The sequence below is a fragment of the Melopsittacus undulatus genome, chromosome 3, assembly GCF_012275295.1.
Source record: "Melopsittacus undulatus isolate bMelUnd1 chromosome 3, bMelUnd1.mat.Z, whole genome shotgun sequence".
NCBI lineage: Eukaryota > Metazoa > Chordata > Aves > Psittaciformes > Psittaculidae > Melopsittacus > Melopsittacus undulatus.
Genome location: NC_047529.1, coordinates 106,549,188 through 106,576,714, shown reverse-complemented (window position 1 = coordinate 106,576,714; position 27,527 = coordinate 106,549,188). Strand labels below are relative to the sequence as shown.

General features: G+C 39.5%; 1 protein-coding gene across 1 annotated transcript in view; it reads left to right on the top strand.

The window, feature by feature from the left end:
• The window catches only part of TP53BP2 (tumor protein p53 binding protein 2), a 47,723-nt gene extending 20,909 nt beyond the window's left edge, over positions 1-26,814 (top strand). The window contains exons 3-18 of the mRNA XM_034060469.1: positions 4,066-4,179; positions 5,390-5,469; positions 6,357-6,458; positions 9,104-9,278; positions 10,698-10,879; positions 11,264-11,428; positions 11,822-12,059; positions 13,719-13,847; positions 14,293-14,429; positions 15,133-15,622; positions 15,971-16,752; positions 18,566-18,703; positions 19,292-19,425; positions 20,401-20,567; positions 23,193-23,392; positions 26,025-26,814. Of these exons, the coding sequence (XP_033916360.1) occupies positions 4,066-4,179; positions 5,390-5,469; positions 6,357-6,458; positions 9,104-9,278; positions 10,698-10,879; positions 11,264-11,428; positions 11,822-12,059; positions 13,719-13,847; positions 14,293-14,429; positions 15,133-15,622; positions 15,971-16,752; positions 18,566-18,703; positions 19,292-19,425; positions 20,401-20,567; positions 23,193-23,392; positions 26,025-26,066 (3,275 nt within the window). The 3' untranslated portion in view covers positions 26,067-26,814. The remainder of the gene's footprint in view (positions 1-4,065; positions 4,180-5,389; positions 5,470-6,356; positions 6,459-9,103; positions 9,279-10,697; positions 10,880-11,263; positions 11,429-11,821; positions 12,060-13,718; positions 13,848-14,292; positions 14,430-15,132; positions 15,623-15,970; positions 16,753-18,565; positions 18,704-19,291; positions 19,426-20,400; positions 20,568-23,192; positions 23,393-26,024) is intronic.
• Positions 26,815-27,527: the final 713 nt, after the last annotated feature.

The window sequence follows — 27,527 nt, the reverse complement described above, 5'->3', positions numbered from 1 at the left end:
TTGTAGTGTTCCATTGGAACTGGAGAACATGTCAACAAACAAATCAAAAGCTGAAGTGTGGCTAACTTCATGGCTTAAACATGAAAGGATTCTTGACTATCTCCTGTCTCTGTGGTACTTGTTAGATACTGGTAGTTATCCAGAGGTGTAAAATAGATGAAGGGTTTTAAGTCAAGAAAATAATTACATTTAATCCAACCTCTTTAAGATGCTTCAACTATAAAAGAATCATGATGAGGGCTTATGTTCCTGTCTTCTGCTGTTGACTCAGGCTCACATCTGTTCAAAGAAGTCTTTGAGCTGGTTATTTAATAGAGGATGAGATACCTGAGGTGTCTCTTGAGTTGTCTTTTCTGACAGTGATGTAATGTTTCTGCTACTTCTAAATTAAAAAAATGCAACAGAAGCATCTTTTCTTTAGAAATGGTAGTAAAATAAAAGCACCAGTCAAGTGTGGAGAGAGATACTCTAGGACAGTTTTCTTATTGTATATCTTTGTCCAACTCTGTCTAAATCAAAGCAATGCCAAACTCTGTAGTGGAACACAAGTAAAATAAAGGTTAAGGTAAACCAACTGAATTTATAGTTAGCCTTAGACCCTTGCCCTTTTCAAGAGCACAGGTTGTGATGGTGAGGGACAGGATTTTCCTTTTGTTACCAAAGTTGGAGCCCTGCTAGAGTCGGCAGCTCCTCTGCTTGTGACTTTTTTGAACTTTGATTCTTGATTGTCTTTGAGATGTTGATGTAGAATGTACTAGCAAGGGCAGCAAGATTGTCCTGAAATCAATGGAGAGCACCTATAGTGAGAGGCAAGTGAAGTTTGCCAGTACTTTGTGTCCAAATAGTTTTGTAAGCTCAAAAGTGAGCTTCTGGCTGAGTGAGATCATGTAATACATGAAGGCTTATTTGTAAAATCAGGTTGTCAGCCTCTCTGCTTCTCAAGACGTAAGAAAATAATCTGGATGCAGAAACATAGAGATTTTTTTTTTGCTTGAAGTGAGTCTTTGCAAAGGTGTCATGAGATACCATGCGAACAGATATCTGGATGTTACTTGCACAGCTGTTGTTGTAAGACAAAAAAAACCCCAAACCCCTCCATTTATACAGTGAAAACCTTGACAGTTGTTTTAGAAACCAAATTATTCCTGTTCCTTTCAAGGTCCTTCATATTTACTAGGTATTTACTTTATACACAAACACTGGTGAGTGTGTGTATGTGTATAAAACTGTAAACAGATTCAAACTGTATTTGGTTACAAAAAATGCATTAATCTCAAATCATGTAAGACTGAAAGATTTGAGTACTGGCTGAAGTACACCCATGTTGTTTCAGATAAAATATATCCTTTCTTAAGCATCTGTATAACATCCAGTAGCAATCATTTGTAAACAACCGTTTGCTCCCCCTTCTCCCCCCAAGCCAACACATACAAATCATACATGTTTGATTTACAGGGTGGGGGCAGCAAGGGCAGGAAATACTTTAAGCTTCTACATAATCTCGTTTCAGATGTCAGCAAAGTTTGCAATCTTGTTTTGCCAAGATACACCATGACTTCTATTTTGCTTGCATTTTACACTGAACAAATGGAACTGTTTTAAACCAAACATGGTGCAGTGCAGCTATCCTGGGGTAGAAACAAAAGATTTGTGCAGGAAAATGACTTCTCAGGCTTGAGCTACTGGGATCGGATTGTTCTTACATTGCTTGTTTCTCTTTCTGACGCTTGCTCAGGAATTTTAGCTTCTGTTGTCAGACCTTATTAAGGGTACTTTGAAAGATTGCTGCAAGTGTGCTTGAGGCACTCTGCTCCCTGAAGGGGGCAAGTTTCCTACTTGCCCTGTCCTCCCAGTTTGTCTTGAAATTTGATGAATCTCAAGGCAAACGTTCTTCATATTTGTGTTCTTGCCAGAATTCTATTAGGCAACTACCGTGACCACTGTGGAAAGCAGTAAGGTGTATGCATGTCTAAAGACTTCTTTTTCTCCTCTTTATGAGATAGGGAATTAAAAAGAAGTCTGATTGTTTGTTCTTTTTTCTTGAGCTTTCCAAATACAGTTTTGTTTGCTGTTTGAAAATCCCTTTGACCTTCCTTTTGAAGTCACCGAGTGGTATTGACAGACTCCTTTTCAAAGGGCATCTCCCTTGATTATTGAGTTTCAGCTGAAGTATTGCCGAGCTGCTAGAAATCGGCCTCCTCAGCCTGCTGTATATTCTTGAAGATGGAAATCTGACAGTGGTACTATTGGGTTTTTTTTGGGTTTTTTGTCTTTTTTTCCTCTCGAATTAAGGTTTAGTAGATGAAGAGCTTTTTTAGCTGTCTAGACAACTAACTGCCAAGAGACTGCTTTTTCTGTAACAGTGACCTACTTGCTTATTCTGTAAAGCTAATCTCTTTTGACAGTGACTCCAGAAATTTTCCTTCCTAGGATTGCTTGAGCACAGCTGCAGCATTTTCATGTAAAGAAACACTTTTATGTTGAAAAGAGCTTTTTACGTGCTGAAAACATGTTAGTAGCTCCAGTTCTTAATACCAACGATTTTTTTTCCCTGAAATGATTATTCCGTATTAATATAGTGACTTGAAAGACTCCATTGAATATGAATGAACAACTCTGATTTTCTTTTCTGTTCCTCCCCTTAAATAATGAAAGGAAGCACCTAACAGAAGCAGTGTTAGCAAAATCAAAACTGGTGCAGAAGTGGTGGTATTTCATTTCAGTCTTTCTCTGCTTATTTCTCAAGCCAGGAATAATATCCTCTGTTTGTCTGACACCTAGTGCAAATGGATCCAACATGATACTATGAGTGTAGCATGACTATTTAAAGGTAGCTCTGAGATCTGTTTACCGCAGTTGCCATCGCTTTTAAAAGACGTGTAAAAATGTATGGTAAAATGCTTAGAAAACTAAAAGAAATTGCTTTTCTGTAAAAATTTAGTAATTCTCAGTATATGCTGTTTGTGACTGCCCAGCTGTGAAGTGTGTAAATTCTGGAACAGCAGTAATACAGCAAGGGAGGAGTACTGGTAAATGATGACAGTAAGTGTAGATTCCCACTGCATTTTTGTAATATCAAAAGGCAATGAGTACGGGTTAAAAATAAGATGTGACTAAATCCTGAACTTGAGAACACGAGCAGGAAAAGAAATTCACTTGAACTGTGCATGTAACTTTTAAGGAAACTTCATCCTAACTGTCTGAAAGAAAATGGCAAGTCTTTATTGCAGTCATTTTTCACTATGATCTTTCCCTCCCCCCCCCTTTGAGCAGTGACTCCAAAATAGTTCAGCTTTTCCAGGTTTATCAGAAGTGGGGCTTTCAAACACTATGTAATCTGAACTTCATGAAATTTGCTGTCTGAGAGAAGGAGCCAGATATGTGGTTGACAGGAGCTATAAGTGATCACTTGAAGTAAGAGGAGCTATGATGGCATGCTGAGGATCAGGCTTTTGGGTACTGCCTAGGAGCCTCTTCAGGGAATTGAGTGCTTCTGCCTGAGCTTGAAGGCAAGAGCTGCAATTCAACATTTGATTGCAATCCTTAGGAAGCCTTAAGAAAAGAATTTCTCTTCTGAGTTTATCTTTGCACCTCTCTTAATTCTTGTTGTAATAAATAGTAAATGAGTCCCTGTAGGAAATGGTGCAGAGGAGCCCTTGAGTAGGGGGTAGGAATGACTGAGAAATAAGTTTGTCTGAGATACCACAGAAGTAGAGCAAAAGGTATGACACCACATCTCCTGCTGTGGTGAGTGGCTAAGATGATCTGCAAGTACAAAACTAAGCAGAAAGCTCTAAATTGCCTGTTTGCTTCCCCTTGGGCTGGATGATGCCTCAGCTTCTCCCTTCAGGTGTGGACTTTTAAAGGGTGTACCTGCTTTTCAGAAGTGTTGGTTGAACTTCAGAAGCAAGGAGTGATATAATGCTTTCCTCAGCAAAAGGCAGAAATGCCTTGGGTGAGGGCAAGGCTTAGGTGAACACACTGGATGATGGACTGGTATTTTTGTGTTCTTTTGGTATGTGCTACTTAGGGATGTAATAGTCAACTGGCTTTTTACCTTTTCAGAACGTCCCATAGCCGATAATGAACGGATGCTGGATGTTTTGCAGCGCTTTGGGATGCAGAGGAGCGAGGTTCGCTTCTTTCTTCGCCATGAACGCTCTCCCTGCCGGGAAACAGGTAGGTGTTTCTTTCAGTTGGTTTACTTGTCTAAGCTTCATTTCATTCCTCAAGGTTAAGGAAACAGCTTGTGTATGTAATTTATTAATGTTGGTAGTCAGTATGGTGTTGCAGTCCTTTTTGGTCTGTTACTTTATGATGAATAGAACGGTAGTAACAGAAAACTTGCTCATTTTAGTAAAGAATTTATCTTCCCTTGCCAGATCTGGGGACATTAAATCCAAACTGAAATTTTTGCAGGTTTTCTAGAGCTGGTCATCACTAAGGCATCCAAAGGCATCCTGTGTTAAATATACTAGCCACAGCTAAATATCTAGAGGATGTAATTTTTCAAGCTCACAGTGCTTGTATTAGGATTAGGATTGTTGTTATTTTATTGGCTGTAGCATTACTAACCAATATATCTAGGGAAGAACAAATGAATAGTTAGGAACTCTGCAGTTGGTCTTGCAGGAATATGTTCTTGAAACAGGTATCATAAGGGTAAGAAGCTAACAGATGTACTGCAGGACAAAGCCACAAGTATGTCATACAGGGAAATGAGTGAGCTTGGTTTTTGGCATCTGAACATGGTTTGTACATAACTTGATGTAAACACTAAAGTAGGATTCTAGTTAAACAGCATTTTACTGTTACAATGACTGCCAGAAAGAAAAACCTTTGTCCTTTTCAACTTTGTGCAAATAATCAGCTGTAGGTTGTGGCATATCTTTCATGATATGTGACTAACCTTTAACTATTGTTATTCATGTTCTCTGTAAGACAGTTGGCTGATGGCACACCAGAATATAGAGATGATGGTTTTAAAACAGTGGTCCAAATGTCTTTCTGTGAATTAACCAGTTACTTTTGTCTCATTTGCAGAAGGGAACACATTTTTCTGACTGAGCATCTGTAATGCAGACCTGTTGACTGCAGGAGAAATACTGAAACAATGTGCTGTTGGTTAAGCTTTGTTGGTTGGTTGTGTTTTAAACAGTCCTATTCTTATTTTTAGATAAATGTTGACATCAAACACCAACCTCTTAATAAAATGTCTTGTGTCATCTATTAAGTTATCTCAACAGTAAGCACACTGGAAGAGCGAGAGTTCAGATTTTAAACCAAGATGACTATACTATTTCTTATTTTCTATTGAATGTGATGCCTAAAGGGATAAGAAAAATCCGAGTACCTTACCATTGTTGCCTGTTCCTGTATTTCTATCTAGGGACTGGACAAAGGTCTCAAGATCCAACCTTAAAAAGAAATGGTGTGAAAGTGCCTGGTGATCGAAGAATAGAGAATGGAGTAAGTGCTTGATGCAATATATATAGTGAGAATAGAGGCTTCCCTTCTTTTGAGATCCTACCCTGGAAACTAAGGGGCTACTCTGGAGTGGTTGCTAATGACTGCTCCAAAATTGACACAAAGCCTCTAGCAATTATCACCCTTGCTGTCAGTTTTTAAGATGTCTCTGGAGATCCATTGGGTGCCATGTCTGTGTTTGTACGGGTGATCTCAGAGCAGCAAATGCAGCAGACTTTCCCTTTTCTACTCCCATCGAAAGTTGTAATTTTCCTTCCGTTCCAGATTTCACTTTGAGACCAGTTAGTGTTTCAGCATTGAATCCATTATCTGTCATTTATTGTTGCTCTGGAAGATATAATTATGGATATAAGACTGAATCTACATTCAAGAAACATGAGAACAGATAACTGATGTAATAATAGTGTTATCTTTGAGAGTGGCAGGGGTTTGTCCCCACACTGTGTTTAAACTTTCCATTTTCTTCAACTTACATTGAAGTACTTTGAATTGCAATGATACACCTATGACCACAGATCCATTCTGCCATGTGCTGAGCATTCTGGGTCAGTCAGTCAAAGCAGATTCATGCTGAGCTTAATTATACAAAGGGCTCTGTAACACCTCTTTTAAAATGCTAGAAGTATTAAAGTTTCAAGAGATGTCAGCCTACGTGTGTTGCTGGATTGGGCTACGCATGTGTATGAGCTTACAACTATTTATTTTGCCATGGAAATGTGCCATTTCTTTCTACTTATTAAATTGGATAACTGGTTATTGTTGGGTTTTTTTAAAGACCTTTATCGTACTTTTCAGCAGTAGCTCTACTGAGTTACACACTAGCCAAGTTAAAAGTCTAGACTTAGTATGCATTGGATTTTCTTTGACAGGTCAGTGCTCCAAGGATGGATATGACACTGGCTGAACTTCAGGAAATGGCATCACGCCAGCAGCAGCAAATTGAGGCTCAACAGCAAATGCTGGCTAACAAGGTAGGTTTGGAATGAGATTGTTTACAGCAAGGAATAAAGGTAGTAAAAGTTGCATGAGGTGGAAGGGAGTTGGGTTTTTTTTTGCTGCTTACACAGAGGGGTCTCTTTCTTTGGCTTCCTATTTTTAAATTTGAAAGTTGATCTATGCAAATATCCAGTAGTAAAACATTAAAATAATGCCAGTGTTGGAAGTGACCATATTGGTTGCTAAAAGGATTGAGGATGTAGCATTAATGTATTGTCATTATCCTGATGGCTCTGCCAGCTCTATTTGTGCTCCATGTGGTGAGCAGCAATTCACCAGTTTGATCGCTGAACAACTCTTTTGTTTCAGGGTATAATGCCGTCCTATAATGATATCTTGCTTTCCCCTGATAGAGTTCAATGTGCCTGCTTTCCTGTGGCAGCTATCTGGAAAAGATGGCATATATGTCAGAAAAGGAGCTAGGAGAGTGATTTATAAAATGCTTATTATTAAGGGTGCTCCATAATAATTTAGGGGGACAAATAACTCAGCATCTGCAGAATGCTGGCATAGAGTTCGTATTTGATGTAAGTGTTGTTTGTACACACTACTCTTGAAAATATAACAGAAAACACTGCTTTTGGCAGAGAATCATTAAATGCAAGCTTGTCCTGAAAAACTCTCGGCTATCTGGGTGGATGAGTTCCCATGCACTTCAGAGCATACTTTACTGGGGAAGGAGGCTGCTCTGGGGCTTTTGTTTCACTACTTTTTCTCTGTCACAAGCCCTGTCTCCCTCTCAAGATCAGTTAGGTTCTCCCTTTTCCCCATCCCATACATTTAGCATCTTGTTCAGTTCCCTTGGCTTTCAATAATCGTATCTTGGGGAAGTGCTTTAAAACATGGCTTTCTCATGGTTCTGAAGCACCTGCAGAGTGGTACTATGGCCTCTCAAAATCTTTCTCTTGAAGTAAGAACAGGTATAAGGAAGGTGCAACTATAATGTAAGAAATCAACCAGGTGATTATATTTTTTTACCAGGAGTTAACACCTATTCTGCCCTGATTAATTTGCCAAGGCAGAATATTGTCCTCTTCTCAGTTCCAGCAGACATGAGTTAAACATAACAGAGAGAAATCTGAATCTTTATTACTTTTGTCTGTTTCATTCACAGGTGATGGAAGTAGACTTTGGTCTTATCAATAATACTGTAGTCACTATATATATATATATATATATATATATATGAAACCAGAAACAGGAACACTATATATATTTACTGTAAAGGGAGTTGTACAAGACTTTAAAGAATATATATTTTAAATTACAAGTTTGAGTCTGGATAGCTACCCATCAGGCAGGTGTCTGTTGCCTGTGGTTTGAAGAAGAGGGACCTTGTGGGTGTCCCACTGGGAGAATCTTTCATTTAACCTGTCTCTCTAGAACAGACCTGCTTTCCTAGATGCCCTTTCAAGGAGAAGCTTTCCATTTCCTCCTTCCTGCCTTCTGAAATCAGGTGCAATATTAAAAATAGATTCTGAGGGGGGAAAAAAATACACTTTTTTTTTTAGACATGAGCTGTAATACCTATTTTTTGACATTTTCCTGCGTGGGATTGATGGGACTGACTCCAAACTAGTGCATATGATGTGAGTGCTGCCTGGGTTTATATGACTGGTGACTTTTATTTTGAGGAAGTGTTGAGTTCTAATGTTAGTAAGCAGTGGTAGTCTTGGCTGTTAGTGGGTGCTTGGGAAAGTCTTAGTTCTACCACTGCAACAACCTGTCATCTCCAGAACTGGAAGCCATGTGTAATGGCTGGTGATTTAAAGGAAGTCTCTGTAGGTGTTCTAGTGGTTTCTTTTAGCTCTAAACTGTAGACATCTGTATATAGAAACTAATAGTGTACCACTTTTCTACTCTTAGAGAAGCAAAAGGATCCTCTCCACTGGCATGATGTCTGTTGTATAAATTTTGGTCAGGTCACTGTGAAGGTTTTCCTGTGTCTTGCATCATCCTATGTTGTGATAGCAGTGATCATTACTAGGAAATGATCAATTTTCAGTCATTGGTGTGCAGCGATCCCCCACCTCAAAGGAGTTTTTAGCAGAACCAGTAAAAGTACAAAGAGGGATGGCAATGATCCATAATTTATGGAATATAAATATTCTTCTGTAGAAAGAATGTCTTAATATTTTCCAGCATGACTTAAAATTGTTTAAAGTGTGGCATGTAATAGAGATCTGTAAAATACAAGCAGATGGAGAAGGTAAAGAGGCAATAATCACCAGCTGTTGTAAGTCAAGAGCCAAGTAGTCATTAAATGAAATTAGCAAATGTCATGGAACATAAATACTAAATTTTTTCTTAGGATTCAAGGGATTTTGAGTAATTTCATGGAGGAAAAACTTGCCAAGGGCTGTTAGACATGGATACCACCTCTGCTTCAGTAGATACTTGTACTACAAAATGGTTGTACTGTAAGGATTGTACTGGGACAGAATTAGTCCTTGTTTGCTCTGTTGCCTCAGACTTCCCGTGACACTCAGAGAAGAAAAATACTGGTCTAAAGCTGGTCAGAACTACTGTAGTGATTGTTTTTGGGACTGTTTCTGGCAGTACCTTACTGTAAATTCATTCAGGAAAAAGAAAGGTAAAAAATTCCTTGTCTTGGCTACAGGAACAACGTCTGAAATTCCTGAAACAGCAGGATCAGCGACAGCAACAGCAAGCTGCTGAACAGGAAAAACTGAAGCGATTGAAGGAAATTGCTGAGAATCAGGAAGCCAAACTTAAGAAAGTGAGAGCACTGAAAGGCCATGTGGAACAAAAAAGGCTCAGCAATGGGAAATTAGGTGAGTTGCTTCTTGGGGAAAGTAGCCTGTGACTTTTTATGGACTGTGGTTCTTGGAACCCTGAAATTTCTCATGATTTCAGTGATTCAGATGAGACAAGGGGTAAAAGGTGAATTACAGAGGAGTTCTTTGCAGCATTTCAGTAAATGTTAATCTTAACAATTTCAAATCTTGTATTTACTGAGAAAACTCCTGAGTGACCTAGAACAAAATGTATTTTCTTACTGTATTTTAAAATAGCCCATAAGGACACCCTGTGTTTTAAGCCTAGCACATGTACTCTTTAATTACAGTGTAGGTGTTTTCCTCACTTAAATACCTTTGTGAACCACAGTAACATTTTCCATCCTTGATGTAAATACCTCACACATTTAGTGTTGTTTTCTTGGCCTCTAAAGCTTGGCCTGATACTCATGTTGCCTCTTATGCAACAGGTAACTTAATGGCCAAAGTGGCTGAGTATTTTCTTTGTAATTATGGAAGTCTGACTAGCGTCTGCCTTGCTATAGTATTAGTTGGGAGCTTGCATGTTGATGCAACATTAAACACTTATTTCAGACTTAATATCGACACACATTCTTTTGCCTCTCTACATATTGTACAGAACTTGTCATTTCTAGCTGGATTTAAATGAAAATATATTGATTTATTAAGGTAAAATACAGATATATTGTTAGCAAGCATTGTACTTTATGGATAAGCAAAAGTGTTGATTTTTTTTCTATGGGGAGAATGCACTTTACGTTTGGATTCTGTTGCACAAAACAAATGTCAGTTTAAGGGAATGGAAGGATGGTAAAGTAAAACAAGATCCTGTCTCCCTGCACCCTCCCAAGCAGGTCTGGTTGTGGTACTTACTCGAACTCTTACTGATTCCTTAAACTGTTCTCTAATGCAACAGTTTTGGCAGTGGGAGCAGCTAATGATAGCCATTTATGATAGACCCTAAAAAGCCTTTTGAGTTTTTGCGTAATGTATCAGCCCAAGTGTTTTGTCATTCGAATTCCTACAACCTAAATTCAGAGTTTTGAATATCATAAATATGCCTTATGGTTAAGTGTGTGTCTTCCTGCTGAATTCAGTGTTAAGTGATTTTAGGCTTCTACAGATGAAATTCATCTGCTTAATGTAGTTTTGTTTCCATGCTTTAGAAAGTAAAAGATGTTATTTTTCCCCTCACCATCAGTGCTCTAAGTAGACCAAATTTACATAACCTTGCTAGAGCATTTGCTTTTACAAACACTTGGAGGATGAGCTGGTTTGACAGGGAATGTGAGTCTGCGGCAGCTGGACGCAGCCTCGGTGCAGCACTGCTCTGAAGTCCAGCAGGGCACTCTGTCCCCTTAACTGCTGCCTTGGAAGCAGCCCACGCTCTCGCTGTTTCTCAGGGCAGCTATTGTGCTCTCTCGTCCTCTCCAGTGGAGGAGATTGAACAGATGAACAGCCTGTTCCAGCAAAAGCAGCGTGAACTGGTGCTGGCGGTGTCAAAGGTAGAGGAACTCACCAGGCAACTAGAGATGCTGAAGAATGGCCGAATTGATGGTTACCACGACAACCAGTCAGCTGTAGCAGAGCTCGACCGCCTGTACAAGGAGCTGCAGGTAATGGAAAGACAGCTTGTGACCTGTAATTCAAAGGGCTAAAAGTTGGTTGGGTTGTTTCTTGCCTTGTCAGAAAGAAATCGTGTTGCTTCTGTTCCTGACAGAGCTGTGTGGCTGCCTCTGTGCTGAGGATGGAGGGTTAGTTGTACAGGGTTCAAGGTAAATAGGGAAAGGAGCACATAGTGTATATCCCTCTTCCTTTGTGTTGGAGAATAACCAGCATTTTCTCCAGGGAAAATAATCTGAGTTTGCCAGCATGACTTGACTTTTTAGAACATTTTTCTTTCTGTTTCCTGTCCCCCATCCTCAAAGTTTGTTTTTATTTTTGTTGTTTTCCTCTCCTCCCTCCTCCCCTTTCCCCCCCTGCTTTGTGAATTTATTCAGTTGAGGAACAAACTGAACCAGGAGCAGAATGCCAAGCTGCAGCAACAGAGGGAGTGTTTGAACAAGCGCAACTTGGAGGTGGCAGTCATGGATAAGCGTGTTAATGAGCTGCGAGAGCGCCTGTGGAAGAAAAAGGCAGCTCTGCAACAGAAAGAGAATGTACCAGTAAGTGTGGGATATTTAATAGCAAAAGAAATAACTTCATCTATGTTCCTACAGTCTGAAGTAAAAACTTGCTTGTGGGGAAGGCTGTGCAGATACTAGATGGGTTGTTTTTATCCATAAGTGGTGGAAGTGTTGTATTATTAAAGTGCTTTTCATGGTATGTTGGTGTTAACCTACTTATTTTTTGTGGACAGGAACTCTTATGCTATTGTGGATTATCTTTTAGATACTTCTTTTTTTTCTATTACTACTTCAGGTTTATATCTCTTAAGCCCTTTTTATTATTGGGTATAATGTTTTATCCTTTTTGACTTCTGTTTCAAACTGTGATGGATGGATACTGCAGCATAACATTCTTTAAATTGTTTTCTTTATCCCATTCCCTCCACCAAGGTTTCTTCAGATGGGAATTTACCACAGCCAGCAGCTTCTGCTCCAAGTCGAGTGGCAGCAGTAGGTCCTTATATCCAGTCCTCTACTATGCCACGTATTGCTTCCAGACCTGAACTTCTGGTGAAACCAGCATTTTCTGATGGGACACAAGCTTTGCAGGTACCTGATGGTCCACTAAAAACGCAGACTCTGCCCAATATGAGATCTGGGAGCAGTTCACAAGCTAAAGCTCCTGCAGGTAATAGCTTACAATTAATACTTATTCCCAGAGATGTTTTGTTTTCCTATCTTAAGAGCTCTGTCTCTTTGCTTTATAATGAAGTGTTATTTGCAATGTCAGTCTTGCTACTTGCAATTTTCCTACACCAGTGAATGTATTTTGTAAGCACTGACATTATACAATTCAATGTGTTACTTTCAGTGAGTGATTTGAGTTGTTATACAGCATAGAATATAGAAGGGTTTTCGTGTAAACTATAGTTATCCATTTATTTATTTTAAAAGACTCCTAAAAGCTATACAAGAGTGAGTGTTTAGAGGCACTTTTAGGATATGCATGGTAACAACCATGATGCCTATACTTAAAAACTGGCAAAGGCAAGTTTTCTGATTGTGCATTTTGGAAATGTCACATATCAAGGATTAATAATTACAGGAAGTATTATGAAGGAGACAGTTGATTGCAGCACAGAAACAGCAGTAAACTTGCTGTCATGTTGATGGCATAGGAATACAGAGAGACATAAGTCTAACATCTGACTTGAGACTTGGCCTCTCCTGCTCAGGGTTTCAGTGGAGATTTGCCTCTCTCTGTGGCTTTCTCCTACAAGAAAGTGAGAGTAGAAGTCTGGAGAGCTGCAAGTGTCTGTTCTGTGCCATCTTGAAAGAAAACTTACTTTTAAGATAGGTGAGAAGAGAAACTTCATCTTCCTGAAAAGAAAAAATGGAGACTGAGCTTGTAGGATAATCTTCTATCTTTTTCCCTTCATCTCCAATTCTGGCAGATATACTGAAGTAGCCATGGCACGAAACCAATCCAAGTGTCTCCTGCTGTACTGGAGAATAAGGAACTGTTCCATTTTATCTGGTTTGCAGATCCTAAAACTGCTGGAATTTTAGCTCTGGTCCATACAAAATTTGAATGGTTGCTATAGGAATGTGTGGTGGTGTCATATTTAACTGAAACATCACTCCTTATTTTATAGCATTTGGGCAAAACAACTGGTCTTCTAGAGAGACAATATCTGATACTGCCAGAATGAAACTTTTCTCCTGCTGCTTATCACTATTATTTGAATTTAATATCACTTACTGAGCTAGATCATTTAGAAATCAGTAGAAGTTGCTGAAATATTTAAACTAATAGCAAATTGCAAGCATTTTCTTAGTTGTTTTTGAAGCAGACTGGATGTCTACTCCAGGGAATTAAAGACCAGCTTTAATGCGGTGTCTGTGTATACATGGAACATGCAGATGATTTTTCTGCTTTTTTGGACATCACTGGCAGGATTTATTTATTCTTTAAAGCATGATGCTTTTGATTCTCATCCCTTCTTACCATCCTGTTACTTTTAGCTTACTGTAAATATCCAAGGAAAGCTTCTTACTAACTGGAAAGAAGGCAGTTTAAAGCAGTTTGTCTGAATGGTGTAAGTGCAGCTGTGTGTTAGGACAAATAGTTTTGCTGCTGCTTTGATAGTTGTTTCTGAGCTTGGTTTTACATTCCCTTTTTAGAACAAGCAAATGAGACAATCTAAAATGATAGGATGTATAGCAGTTAACTTGTAAATGATACTTGTACACTAGCTAGACCTGAGTCTTAGAAAAATCCCCAACCTGTAAATAAGTCAAGAAAACCACTGTTCTAGCTTAATTTGTTCTGCTTGTTCTCTTCCAGGTTCTGTGGTCCCCAGTGCAAAATCTGCCCCATCTGCCAGTGACTGGAGTAGTTCAAATGCCGACAATCATATCAGTCAAGGATCAGTCTTAACTTCAGGAAAAGGAGTTGTGACTAATGAAGGACAAGGTACGTTCTTACGTGCTTGGCATAATGTTAATATGTGGAGGATCTAGTTAATGATACCTGTATCTTCTAAATGCTTCAGTAAATAGAATTTATATGAAAACAAAAGATAAATCAAAGAATACTGACCTATAAGCTTTAGTGTGATGTTGCGGGGGTTTGAAAAAACACCAACCAAACAAAAACCACCCAAGCAAAAAACCAACCCCCCAAAACCAATAAAACCCCCCCACAGGGACCCTCGATAAACCCCACCTCGTTTTGGGTAGTGAAGTAGATCCTAATGCCTTCATACATGTTCTGTTGCAAGGCACAGCATTTGGCAGACTTTTGGGTCCCTTCGCACAGGGGTAGGATGCATACAGTGTCTCGAATATTGCACAGAACAGGACTCTTCTTCCTGCAATTGTTGTCCCTTTTGAAAGTCTTCCTCTGTCTCTAACAACAGCTGAAGGAGAAACTTTTTTACGAGACAAAGAGAAGAAAGTGCGTCCATTCTCCATGTTTGACTCTGTGGACCAGTCTGCTGGGCTGGGCATGCTGAGAAAGAACCAGAGCAGCGAAGATCTCCTGCGAGAAGCACAGGTATGCAGGAAACTCCTGAACTACTTCATTCCATCTGATGGGGATTACTACACCACTTTTCCAGTGTTGCTGTTGGAAAGCTTTTTGAAGATGACCTAGGTTATGTTTTAAGGGACAACTTTTCTAAGGAAATAGATGTATTTTAGGCTTTTAATGGCAGGTGGTAACTCAAAATCATTCCCTACAGTCACTGTGATGTGTATGTTTTTTTTTTTCCCAAAGATTATCTGTACAAAGACATTTGCATTCTAAATTTTCTTTAGAATTATTTACACACTTGTTTCACTGTTTAATGCAGCAGTGTCCTTCAGATGTTTGATTGCAAGACTTCCCACCTAAATCTAGGCACAGGCACAATTTGGTCAGGTAGGGGTGCAGTGACATTAGAATACCTGGGGATGGATGGCAAGTGCTTTGTTGGAAAACAAGCTTCTTGCCTGCAGGTGATACTAAGTGCCTCTGCTATCTCTAGAGAAATTACTGTGCCCTGTCCTCAGTTGATGTTATAAACACAGTTTCTACAGAAGGAATGGATTCCAAGTATAGAAAACTATGATGATGTTTCATCATGTTGTAAATATTGGGCAGCAACAGTAGAAATATTTGATACTGTGTCATCCTTTAAGGCTCTTTAGACCTTCAGGACAGAACTTCTAAAACACATTTTGCTATTTAATCTTAATTAATACTTTTTGTCTTTCAGACAGCCAATAAAAATATAACAAAGGTGCCACCACCTGTCCCTACTAAACCAAAACAGATAAACTTGCCTTACTTTGGTCAAACCAGTCACCTGCAACCCTCTGATACTAAGCTGGATGGAAACCTGCAGAAGCTGCCTTTGGCTGTTGTAACTATGGGGAACAAACCAAAAACAGTGGCACAGCAGCCTCCCCATCCTTCTCAGCAGATACAGCAAAGAATTTCTGTACCACCTGCAGGTTCTTCCTCTACCCAGGACCAAATTCTTCCCTCCTCCAAACAGGAGAGTCCCCCAGCAGCAGCTGTGAGACCTTTTACCCCTCAGCCATCCAAAGAGAGCTCACTCCCACCATTTCGAAAGCCTCAAACTGTGGCTGCAAGCTCAATTTATAGCATGTATACTCAACAGCAGACTCCTGGGAAGAACTTCCAGCAAGCAGTACAGAGTGCTTTGACGAGGGCACAGACCAGAGGACCACACTTCCCAAGTGGTAAGCATGTGGCTTTCTACTACTTCTCTCAGAGAAGTGCACTTTCCACCTGGTCTGAGGGTATAAAGCTGTTCTTCAGTGGAATTAGGCAGGTTAGTGCAGCTGTAAGACTGTTAGGTAGATCTTACGTGCTGTATATTGGTGTTAACAGAAAGTGCAAAATATCTGTCAGGCATTTGTAAGATAATTTAATGGTAATCCTGGTTATCAGATCAATTCTGTGTGGTTGATTGTGTTATTCTGCTTCTTTGCCCTACATAAGTGAATGAGGTTGCATGTTGGTTTTAGGTTGGTTGATCAGATATTCACACTTGTTCTTTCCCCACCTCTCCCTGAACTGCTTTGCAGTGTATGGCAAACCTGTGATGGCAGGAGCTGGTGTTCAGAATCAGCTGCCACAGACAGAGAACATCTACTCAAACCTTCAAGGCAAGCCAGGCAGTCCAGAGCCTGAGATGGAAACAGCTGCTTCTGCTCATGAAAACCATGAAACCGAGCGAATACCCCGTCCCCTCAGCCCGACCAAATTGCTGCCTTTCTTATCCAATCCATACCGCAACCAGAGTGATGCTGACCTGGAAGCACTACGGAAGAAGCTGTCCAATGCACCCAGACCACTGAAGAAACGTAGCTCCATTACTGAGCCAGAAGGACCTAATGGCCCCAATATTCAGAAGCTCTTGTATCAGAGGACCACTCTGGCTGCAATGGAGACTATCTCAGCACCATCACATCCCTCCAAACAGACCGCATCAGCTGCCAGTCCTGAAAGCCCAGCAGAAATCCCAAATCCTTATCTAAGTGCAGAATCAGAAAAAGAAACAGCTGCTTCTATGCCAGAGCCAACCATTGCTGAGGAAACAGAAAACACACCAGCAGATCAGAGTGAAGCTGCTGTTCCCTCCATAGCTCTGGACACTCTACCTGAGGGAGTATCAGATGGTGATGAACTCATACAGCCGAAAACAGAAGAACCAAACCTAGAAGCTTCACTGTCACTGGAGGTGTACATGGAAGAGTATCCTCCATACCCACCACCGCCCTATCCATCTGGGGAACCGGAAAGTTTGGGAGATGACTCACTCAGTATGAGGCCTCCTGAAGTTACTGGACAGTTTTCCTTGCCTCCTGTAAGTATTAGCTAGCCTGCAACTTGGATGCCATGTCAATAAGTCATCTCGATGTCATAAATCCTGCCCATTGTATTGTAGAGCTTTGACAAACAGTCTAGAAGTTTCTCTGTGGGTGTCTGTTCTTTTTGTGTGGTGCAGAGTGAATGACAGTAATGAAAAGTCTGTTGTGGTCTCTAGAATTAATAATATGATGAAAAGTTTCAAATGGAACTTTATATGCAAATAGTAAAACTCTTCTGGGCTTTAATGAACATTCCTTAGGGAAGACTGCCTAGTACATCCAGACTGTACTTTCTTCTTAGGAGAAATTAAAGTATGGTGCGGGTTTTTTTTTTTGAGGCACAGATACAGATTTCAGAAGCATTTCCCACTACGAGATAGAAACTAAGTATCTTAATCCTGGATTGCATTTGTTTATGTGAAAGTGCCTTGAAAAGGAGAAACTGATTAATTTCTACTCTAAAAACTGATTTGTAGACATCATCTGACTTGCACTTCTACTGAAATGCATTCTGAATTTTGCTTTGGAACCTGATTTAACATCAGTCCATTCTCAAGTTGCATCAAAATGAAGTCTCTTTGAGCTAAGGGTAGGCAGAGTTTTACCATCTTGGCTTCTTTTGCAAGTTTCTATCTGTGGTTGATACGGTTCTGTTCTTACTGTCATAGAACAGAAATGCTCACTGCTTCCAGTTCCTCAAAGAATTTCTTTGAAAGCCCATCATGAATAGAATTTTAATGACTTGATACATGAAAGTGTTTTTTCCTCAGTCACTTTGGTGCAGAGGAGTTAAAAAGCTCTAAATGTGTGTTAAATAGTTATTGCATGTTAGTTTTCGTGCTTTAAAGACTTTGACCTTGCTCTCTTACAAGGAAACTTGAGTAGTAGGATTTCTTGAATTCTAAGAACTCTCTTCTGGTTGGCTTTGTAACAATTCTCAATTCTGTGATGATGGAGAAGAAACTGGCCCAACTTCTTGATTTAAATGCTTGGGTTGTGCTGAGAGGCTTTTTTCTTTAAAAAGCCCATACCTTTAATATTATGTATAAATCAACAGGCAAAAGAGTATTTTCTGGGAATCTCTTCTTATGTATCTTATCTTTACATGTTTGCTCTTGCAAAACATGAGTCATGTCTATTCATTTTCTCCTGGACATCTGTCAGAAATTTACATACCCTTATGAATAGTGTTTGTTGCTGCTGCACAGCCAGCTGGGGAGAGCGCTGAGCTAATGCATGCACATTCTCTGAAGGAAGGAGTACAAACTCAGCTATAGAAATACTTGCTTTCCAGTATCATTGGGAGCATCTGAAGTGTTTCTATGCTTGGCTCTATATTCTTTCCAAAACCATTTTTCCATAACTGTTTGTTTTTGCTAACCTCTGCTAAATGTAGGTAAATGCTAGGAACTTAACATGGGTGCTTAAAAGGTGTCGTGTACTTCATGGAGTGTACTACTTGGCTTGTGTAACACCTTTGAGAGAGCTAATGCTAAAATGGTTTTAATATAAAAGGCATTTTTCCTAATCTTCAGGGATTTGATAATTTTATTATTTTGTTGTGTTTGATCAAGGTGATGTCTCTATTTGAGTTGAATAGTGACCTTCTCCAGAGATAGGCAGAGATTTTTCACAACACGCCTAACCTACAGTATTTATGTGTCAGGGAGTTGGTTGAAAACAGTCTAAATTTCATGTTAGACGCTGCCTTAATTGGTCATTTCTGCTGTCATTCCCACATAAGAAATTCTGTATTCTTGTTCTTCTCGGGGGAAAAAAATGCCTGTAACTCATGTTACCTTTTCACAGGGGAAGAGGACGAACTTGCGTAAAACTGGCTCTGAGAGAATTGGGCATGGAATGAGAGTGAAATTCAATCCCCTCGCGTTGCTTCTGGATTCATCTTTGGAGGGAGAGTTTGACCTCGTTCAGAGAATAATTTATGAGGTACAAATGTGAACTTGTAACTTGTGAAGCAGCCCTGCTTCAAACTGGGAAATAGCAGCTTTTCTGCAGTGGGGAAGCTAAAATAATAGTGCACAACCTAGGTCTGCCCTTGAGGAGATAAGCCCTAACAGGACATGGCCACTTGGAAGCTGATTTTAAAAGTGTGTCAAATCAACACTCCATATTTAGCATTGATACTATAAATGTGCAGAACAACTCTTTCCTTATGTCTTATGTAGTGTTTTATCACCTATGTTATCAAATAATTTGATAACCCAAATCAACATGAATTTTGCTTATCATTAAATAGGCAAATATCAGAAACTTGTTACAAATACTAAGTTATTGAGACACTATTTCTCTAGACTGCTTTAGGTTCTCACTGTTAAAAGGAGACTGCAAGCTTACATGTGAGTCTTCTTGTGAGATTAGTTACTGCTGTAGTTTTCTGCCCATTTCTTATGCCCTTCATAAAAATAAGGGTCAATATCAAAATGCAGATTAAGACAACTCATCTTTATGTGTGAAAAGATGTTTATTGTTAAAAGTTTCACCAGAGTGTGAATGATTCCTTTTCTGTCTCAATAGGTTGAAGATCCCAGCATGCCCAATGATGAGGGGATTACTGCACTGCACAATGCTGTGTGTGCTGGGCACACAGAAATTGTGAAGTTCCTGGTACAGTTTGGTGTGAATGTGAATGCTGCAGATAGTGATGGATGGTAAGGCTTTCTGTAAGTGGTACTTTCTCCACCAGAGAGCTATGGCTTGGGGACTACTATAGGTCCTCACTTGGCTTCTGTAGAGCTGGCAATGACTTTTCCACAGTAGAGTAGCAACAGTTCTCTGTGGGACATCATAGGTGAGCACACAGAGGAGAAAATGGCCAAATCATACTAATATTCCCTATATGAAAAAACTCTCTTTGAGGTCCAGTAGGATGGATACAGTTGTCAGGAAATTGCTTTGTTTCTTTAAGATATTGGAAGACAGCTTATGCATAATGAACCACTTGCTGAAATTCCCAGTGTCCTCTCTGTGAGAGCCTATAGCTTTACATATGCTCTGGGCAGTATCTAGGCCTGCAAATTCTCCTCAGTTCTTTGTTCAATACTCTGATAACTTCAAACCAAAGCAGGAAACCAAAACCTGCAAACCAGGCTTGCAGCTGATAATGTGTTACATCTCCTTCTTAGAGGTAGCTAGGGAGCTTATTTACAAGGGGCTGGGACAGGGAGCCGCTATAACAAAAGTGTCTAAGACCCAAGACTGAATGAAGATGCATGTGTCCCTTACCTTCGGTAGTTATCTCAATTACCTGCACTTGTCATCAAGTCTTGAAGTAACTGTAAGTAACATGATATCAGGAAGATTTTGAATGTTGATTAATTTTTTTTCATTATTATTTTTAGTGCCTTCATGTTCTTAAAGTGTTAATGGATTATAAAAAGGTAGCATAACTAGAGATCCATATTGAAATCTAGCTTTAGGGCTGAAGCAGCTCTTGGTAGCTCCTGTTATCTGTGAAAAGCAATTGGTTTTGACATCCTGGGTTAAGTGCTTCTGATGGGAAGTCTTCAGTGATGTAGTACTGATTGCTGGAGGTCATGCATAAAAGTGGTTTGCTCCCAGGAGTCTATACTGCTCATAGCAGTGCTTACAAGTAAAAGTGTCCTCTTTTTCTTCTTCGCTTGCAGGACCCCATTACACTGCGCAGCATCTTGCAATAACGTGCAGGTGTGCAAGTTCCTGGTGGAGTCAGGGGCAGCTGTATTTGCGATGACCTACAGCGACATGCAGACAGCTGCAGACAAGTGTGAGGAAATGGAGGAAGGCTACACACAGTGCTCCCAGTTCTTGTATGGTAAGTGATGATGGCAGAGTTCTGGAGCATGTTAGGAACTCACCTGGCATTTTAAACTATGTTCTTGGGTGAGGAATGTAAGCTGCACATTCAGGTTGTGTGCCCATGCCTCGGGTTCCTCTGGGGGAGAGGTTTTAGCCAGCTTCTTGTCACAGAATAAGGTCCATTGAGACTAACCTCATAATATTCAACCTATAGAGAAAATCTGAGCAGCAAAAGTTTTCCCTGCATTAAAAACATGAAGTGTGTGCATTGACAGATACATCAGCATAAGGTGGTGATTAGGTGAATCTTGCCACGTAAGTACTTCTACATAAAACCAAAAGTGGTATGAATATCTCAGTAGGCAGTTCATGTCTGTTAGCTAGTGCCTTTAAATGAGGAATGTTTCCTACTGTGCATTTCAGAGCCAGGAGAGGTATTGCCAAGTTTCTACCTTTATGGAGCTTAGTAAGTGTTGAATTTGACTTTACTTTCTGGCCTTTTTCTTCTCTTGCATTTAAAAAGGAATGCCGTATTACTTTTATTCAAATAGTAAGACTACAGAGAAACCATCTTTTAATGGAGAGAATTAATTCCCCCTAGGGTGTGATGAGTATTAGTCAATGAGGTTTTAAATTACTTTTCTGTGTGTTTTGTATGTAGCTTTTGTCCCCTAGGCACCTACCAGCTGGACTGTCAAGTAATACCAATGCAATGCAGTGTAAAAGGCTGTAATACAGCCTTTCTGGTTTTGTGGAACATGGGACATCTGAGTTTCTGTAAGCTGCTCAGCCAGCATATTTCAAAACAGTCTGTCCAGCTGTCCTCACTAAGCTTGAAAACTGCATCTCTTGGTGCCAAATACATAGTTTTCTTTATGAGGGGAAGAAGCCCATTTAACCAGCATAAAAATCTGGGCTAAGTAAAATTCCATTTACTTTCGTATCCAGGCTCCAATGGTAGTCATCAACAGTAAATGCCCGAGGAAGATTGTAGGAATAGATTAAAAATAGTAATACCTGTCCAATATATCTTACTGATTAAAACTCCTGATATGAGTTAAGAGATGGTATCTTTGTGTTTAATAGATTTTGAAAGATTTCTTTCAGGAATTTCCCTAATTCTTAAATTCAGGTAAACACCCCCCAGTCCCCTGTGGGAAGGAGATCCATGGCTTTGTTATATACAGTATGAAGAAACACATTCTTTTTGTGGGTTTTCTTTGGACCCACCATCTGGTGATCTCACTTGATACTCTGGTTTTTGTTGGACTTGGGGTTTTTGGTTTTTAATGCTATAAGATACTTTTCAGTGGGTTCTGAAAGGACTGTAAGGCTTTGGTTTATAGCCAGCTTTTCCAAATGGAAATTGCTGAAACTAAGGTATCTCTTGATACAGTATGAAATTCAGCTATCAAATTTCTACATTGTTCCATTAGGAATTAACCCCATTGCTAAGACTGTTCCTGGTTGCCTAGTTAATAATAACAAATTCATTCACTTGTTAAATCTTGTTTCTTACTGCACATGTGGGTGCAGAGCATGGCTTTTGCCAAACCTTTAATTATACCAAATGCAAAGCAAGGAAAGAGTTTCTCTGGGTAGAACTAAGCATGCAGTGGAAGTAATCTACTTCTACATGATGAGCTGGTATATACAAATAAAGAACTTGATTTGAGCAGATGCTTCCTTTAGCAGATTTAGGTAAGAATCCTATACAGTAGGTTGTTCTAGGTAGGAGTTTAAAAGGGAAATGCAAAGTTTCACAATACTACATGCAATGTACTCTTCGGTTTTTATACTGCCAGGAGTAGTAGGATTTAGTATTTTGAAGTGGAATAATTACCTAAGAGAAGATTTGTATAATAGTTAGGATACCTTTTCTGGTTTCCCGCTTAGAAGCTGAGGAACGTATACAGAAAGAATAGTATTTTATCTTTGGCTACAGCTGTAAAATGATCAAGTTCTAAATAACATCTGCAGGAGGGTGTATGGATGTTCTCCAAAACACCTTGGTTGAGAAGCAGTTTAACTGAACTGTTTCTGAAGTAAGTGTTTAAAAAGAATTAAAATAGTGGCAGAAATGAAGAACTGCTGAGATAAGTGTTTGAGTTAATGAAAAGCAGCTGGTGGGGAGCAGACAAACCTTTCAGGTACAGGTCTGAGATGCAACTTGTTTGAAAGTTCTGAAATGAAGTGACACAGGTGCCAAATGACACCTCAAGCATCAAAATGAGAATGGTGGTCAACATAAGGCGGTATGGCTATCCCTTTTGACAGAAAGATTACTAATGAACTGAGACTACAAAGAAGTGTTTCTTGCTCATCACTTTGGTGTAGGAAGTGTGAACAGTGGCACAAAAATACAACCTTTTATCAGTTGATGTTCCTCTCCCCATTTACCTTATATTTTTGAACATGTCTAAGGAAGGAATCTGTCTTGTGTGTGCAGAGGCCAACTTCACACTGCCACCTGTTCTGGGACCAGCTTCCAGTGGGCTGTTGATAGCAAGGTGTGACAGGAATCGAGGCTGGTTGTGTGGTTACTTCAGTAAGAGTACAGCAGTCTTTCCAACCATTGTCTTTTTCCCCTTTTTTTTTCCCTTCACTTATTTTTAGCTGCTCTGTATTCTTAATGTTGCAGGGGTCCAGGAGAAAATGGGGATAATGAACAAAGGAGTGATTTATGGACTCTGGGATTATGAGGCTCAGAATGACGATGAGCTCTCGATGAAAGAAGGAGACTGCATGACAATCCTGCGCCGGGAAGATGAAGATGAAATTGAGTGGTGGTGGGCACGGCTGAATGACAAGGAAGGATATGTTCCCCGCAACCTACTAGGGGTGAGTCCTTGCTATTTCCAGTTAAAAAACCCAGCCCACTATGTGTAATTTACACAGCACTATTCTCATGCATTTAGGTTAGGTGCAATTTCAGAGTCAAGGGGAAGGAGTTGATGTTTTTCATTAGTTCATCTGGGGAGTTGAACACTTTGGCAGAGTGGGTTAACACCCTCTGTTAGGTACCTAACACCCATTGTGCACCCATTATGTTAACAGGAAAACATGTATCACCACTCCGTTATCGATAGCAGGTTCTAATACCAACCTTGTTTCACCATCTTAAGAGAAAAAAAGCGCAAGCTTTTATCTGAATATGACTTGTGCATAAGGTTTTGTTGAGCGTGTGAATAGACCTGGGTTTCCCCTCTTTCAGAAAGTGATACACTGGCACAAAGTGCCTTAAGAACTGAAACTCTTATGAAGAGTCAGGAGTCCTTCCCTGTCTGGGTGTATACAGGGCACCTTGTGGCCTGAGATGGTTTCACAAAGAGCTTTAAGACAAACATTGTAAAATTCTATGGTTATCTTCTTTATAGTGTTGAAAACACATTTCCAAACAAAGGCAGATCTTTGTTTTCTCCTATGCTCTTTAAGTAATATTTAACCATATATCAAAGGCCTTAAATGAACAGCCTCTCCTTTCCTCATCACCTTCTGTGCTGTTTTATTAAATATAATTGTGTACAAATAATAGATAATTCCACTTATGTCCCCGTACTTCTCCTTATGGCTGAGTTGCTAGAAAATTGTAACAGATGGACACACGCATACAAATTTCCATTAAGCTTTTCTCTACATATCCAGTTGCCTTGCTGCTAGAGATGAGGTTCTGCCAATGCTAAAGATTAACCACTGTGAATTTTAGTTGATTGATAAATGATGCTTGAAAAAGGCTGAGCCACCTTCCTCATGCAGATAGTCCTTACTCAGAAGCTGGTTAAGTTTTGCAGAGCAACTCTATCTACTACAAAATCAGTTTTCATTTCTGCATCACTTTTTTCAGGTCAGGTCTACCCACAATATACTGTAAAATTCCCCCTAACATGGTAATTCTGCTCAGTTTTTTGTTCTCCAGACATAAACTTTTCTAGATGAAGAGCAGCAATGAGCCCTGCACAATAAGGTCAGAAAGGTTAGAGATAGCAGATTTTGTTTGTTTGCTTTTTATTTCCACTCCCCAAGGTTTGTGTGTTACTTCTTCATAAGCTCACTCAGCCTGAGCACAGGTAGGAGCATCTGTGCTTCTGTAATAAAAAGCTTGAAGTGGGGAACACAACTAATTCTTCTAAGCACAACCCAGTCTGAACAGAACCTTTGGGGAGAACTACCAAAGCCCAGTATTAACTGTTACACTCTACTGAGCCATTCTGGTGCTGCTGCTGAAGTATTCTGTAGTTATTCTCAAAAGCAATTACTGGACTCCTAATATAGCAGCTGAAATCTAGGCTAAGATGTTCAGCACAAAGGAAAATATTTGCTAGTTTAATATATTCTTACATTAAGCTGTATTTTTATCATAACTGATTTATCCTTTTGCAGTTAGGTGCATTGAATGAAGACAAGGATTAAATTGTCTGCATCAGTACTCTACCCTTCTTAGTGACTCACTAGGTCCCTAAGCTGTATGAGAGCTCTAGAACTGAATGCAAATAAGATAATGCTGTCAATATACTGACTTAATACCACACAGTCAGGTGTTATGCTGTTGTAACTGACTGAATCTTTGCCAGTGGTGAAATCATAGCAGGCTGAGACACAGCTTAGGGATGAAGCTGGTTCTTTTCCGAATTGCTAGCAGACTATTCAGAAGAAAGCATCTTTAAGGAGCATTGCTGTTTAGAGCATGGAAGTTTCCTGATTTTATGAAGTGTATCCTTTTGGTTTTAGATGCCACTTTTTCAGAACAGTAGTTGATCCCAAAGCCCTTTGCAACTGGGAGCCAAAAGCTTCTCAAGCATCTTGGTACTGCTGTCTTGAACTGTGTCACATCAGTTTGTCACCCTGTGGCCAAGGCAGTCTCTGTACTGCTGTGTGCACAGCCAGAATGAGTAAATAGCACATAGCTCAAGGGCTGGAGGGTGGCATCTCGTGATTGATTGGTGAGAGGCTAAATGAATTTAACTGGCCACCCACTATGCACCAAGTAAAGCACAGCTCCTACAGTTCCATGGTTGTTATGCAAGCAGGTGTTTCCAGCTTGCCCAAAGCTATAGATACATAAAGGCTGATGGGCATTGAGATAGAGAAAGCAAAAAGGCTTTAATACCTGTCTCTTTCCATTTATAAAACAGGGAAAAAATCCTGTAGTTCACTGAACACAAGTGTCTCTTGACTTACAAAGCCACATGCATTTCCTAGCCCACCCATCTGGGTAGAGCTGCAAGTACTGAATTATGTGGTGTTCAGTGCCTTCTTTTTGTACTGACAAGATGTAGTATTTTTTTAAGCTTTTCTAAGAATGCTAGATTTGTATTTGTTACTGCTCTGGGTGTGCCTTATAACCATGCTTTTTCTACTAGAGATTACATTACAATTGTAGCATCAGCCAGGTTTTTCTTTTACTTATTTTTTCTTATAATAAATGGACTTTTTAAAGCACTAAAATTGTAACTCATTTCTGTTTTACCCTCAGCTGTATCCGAGGATTAAACCTAGACAAAGAAGCTTGGCATGAACTAGTACAGAAGCCAGATTCTTGAAGTACTAATCATGGATGACTTATGAAAAAAAGTCATTTTGTGTTGGTTCCCAATATCATGAGACTTATTTCAATGACAATGTAATTTGAAAGCTATGAAGAATGTGCTTTGAAAACAAATGAAGGATTGATGCATTAGCAAATGGATGAGGGCATTCTCCAAGATGAAATAATGCATACAAGCAAATGACATTCTGCTGCCTTTAGTCTAAGCAAGCCATTATGTTCAAGTACCCACTCTGATTTCCTCAAACATCACAGGAAAGAATTTCACATTTTTCTTCATTAACTACAAGGACCTTTTCAATTTACCATTGAAGGAATCATCATGAAATGGACAACTTGGCTTTGTCCAGATTTATCCTGCAGCTTTTTCCAGATGGAAGAAATTAAAGCAAGTATGTGCACAGCACCCAAATCGTTATTGCTGGAAGCAGAATGTTAAAGCAGCTAAACCGAAGTGCATCTGAACAGTGAGAGCCACATGACCAATCCATTAAGCAATAACTTCTAAAAATACTGTAGCATCTTAGGAATTCCATGTATTCAAAATATTATGTGCTGTAACAGACAATGTAGTTTTAGATTCTTCTTTTTACAGGGACTCTCATGTATTTATTGTATTTTGTACTTTGAAAACTAAGTGTAGCAACTTTCTGTAGTCCTTGATAACTTGTTTTTACTTGACTGTGATACTATTAAACTTTTGCCTCCTTAAGCTTTAGCTCCAGGTACTTTAGTGTCAAGTTTCTATTAGACTGTCTGAAACTGTTACCAGTAAGACCTGCAGCTGTTCTACATCACGCTGCCATTCACCTACTTTCTATATTAAAGTGAATATCTCCTCCCCCATTTGTTCAAGATAGTATTTCTGCATTTAAAATTAAGCTGAATCTGGTAGCTGCAGATAAATTTTGTTTAATCTTAAGGGACAGACAAGAAAAAAACCTTGGTACAAGTATTCTCCAAATAAAGCCTTTCCCCTGGAACTGTCCTTTATAGATAATCATTTGATAATAAACACTGTTTAACAGAGGATCAGATATTTCTTTAAGGATATTTATGAAGTACCTCACTGCTTCTCCCTTTAGGCTCAAGTTTTCCTACTAGGTAAATCCTTATTGCTTTCTGAAAAGGAACCTGTAAATACAAGAAGTTGTTTGTAGGAAAGAGGAAACAATTCCTCACAGTCTCATGCTTTTAATAGGTCAGGTATGGGGTACATAGCATCAATTACGTTTCTTGGAAACCTTTAGTTTTTCAAGCATTAATATTTTAAAGTATCAGGCTAACATTCCATTAACTGACACATGTCCAGAGTGCCTGTCAGTGCCTCATCACCTTCCGAATGCTGTTTTATCCCTTTAAAAGGCTCTGCATCTAATCTATAAGAAGTGTGTTTATTTTCAGAAGGAATAGCAGTCTTGCAAGTTTTAT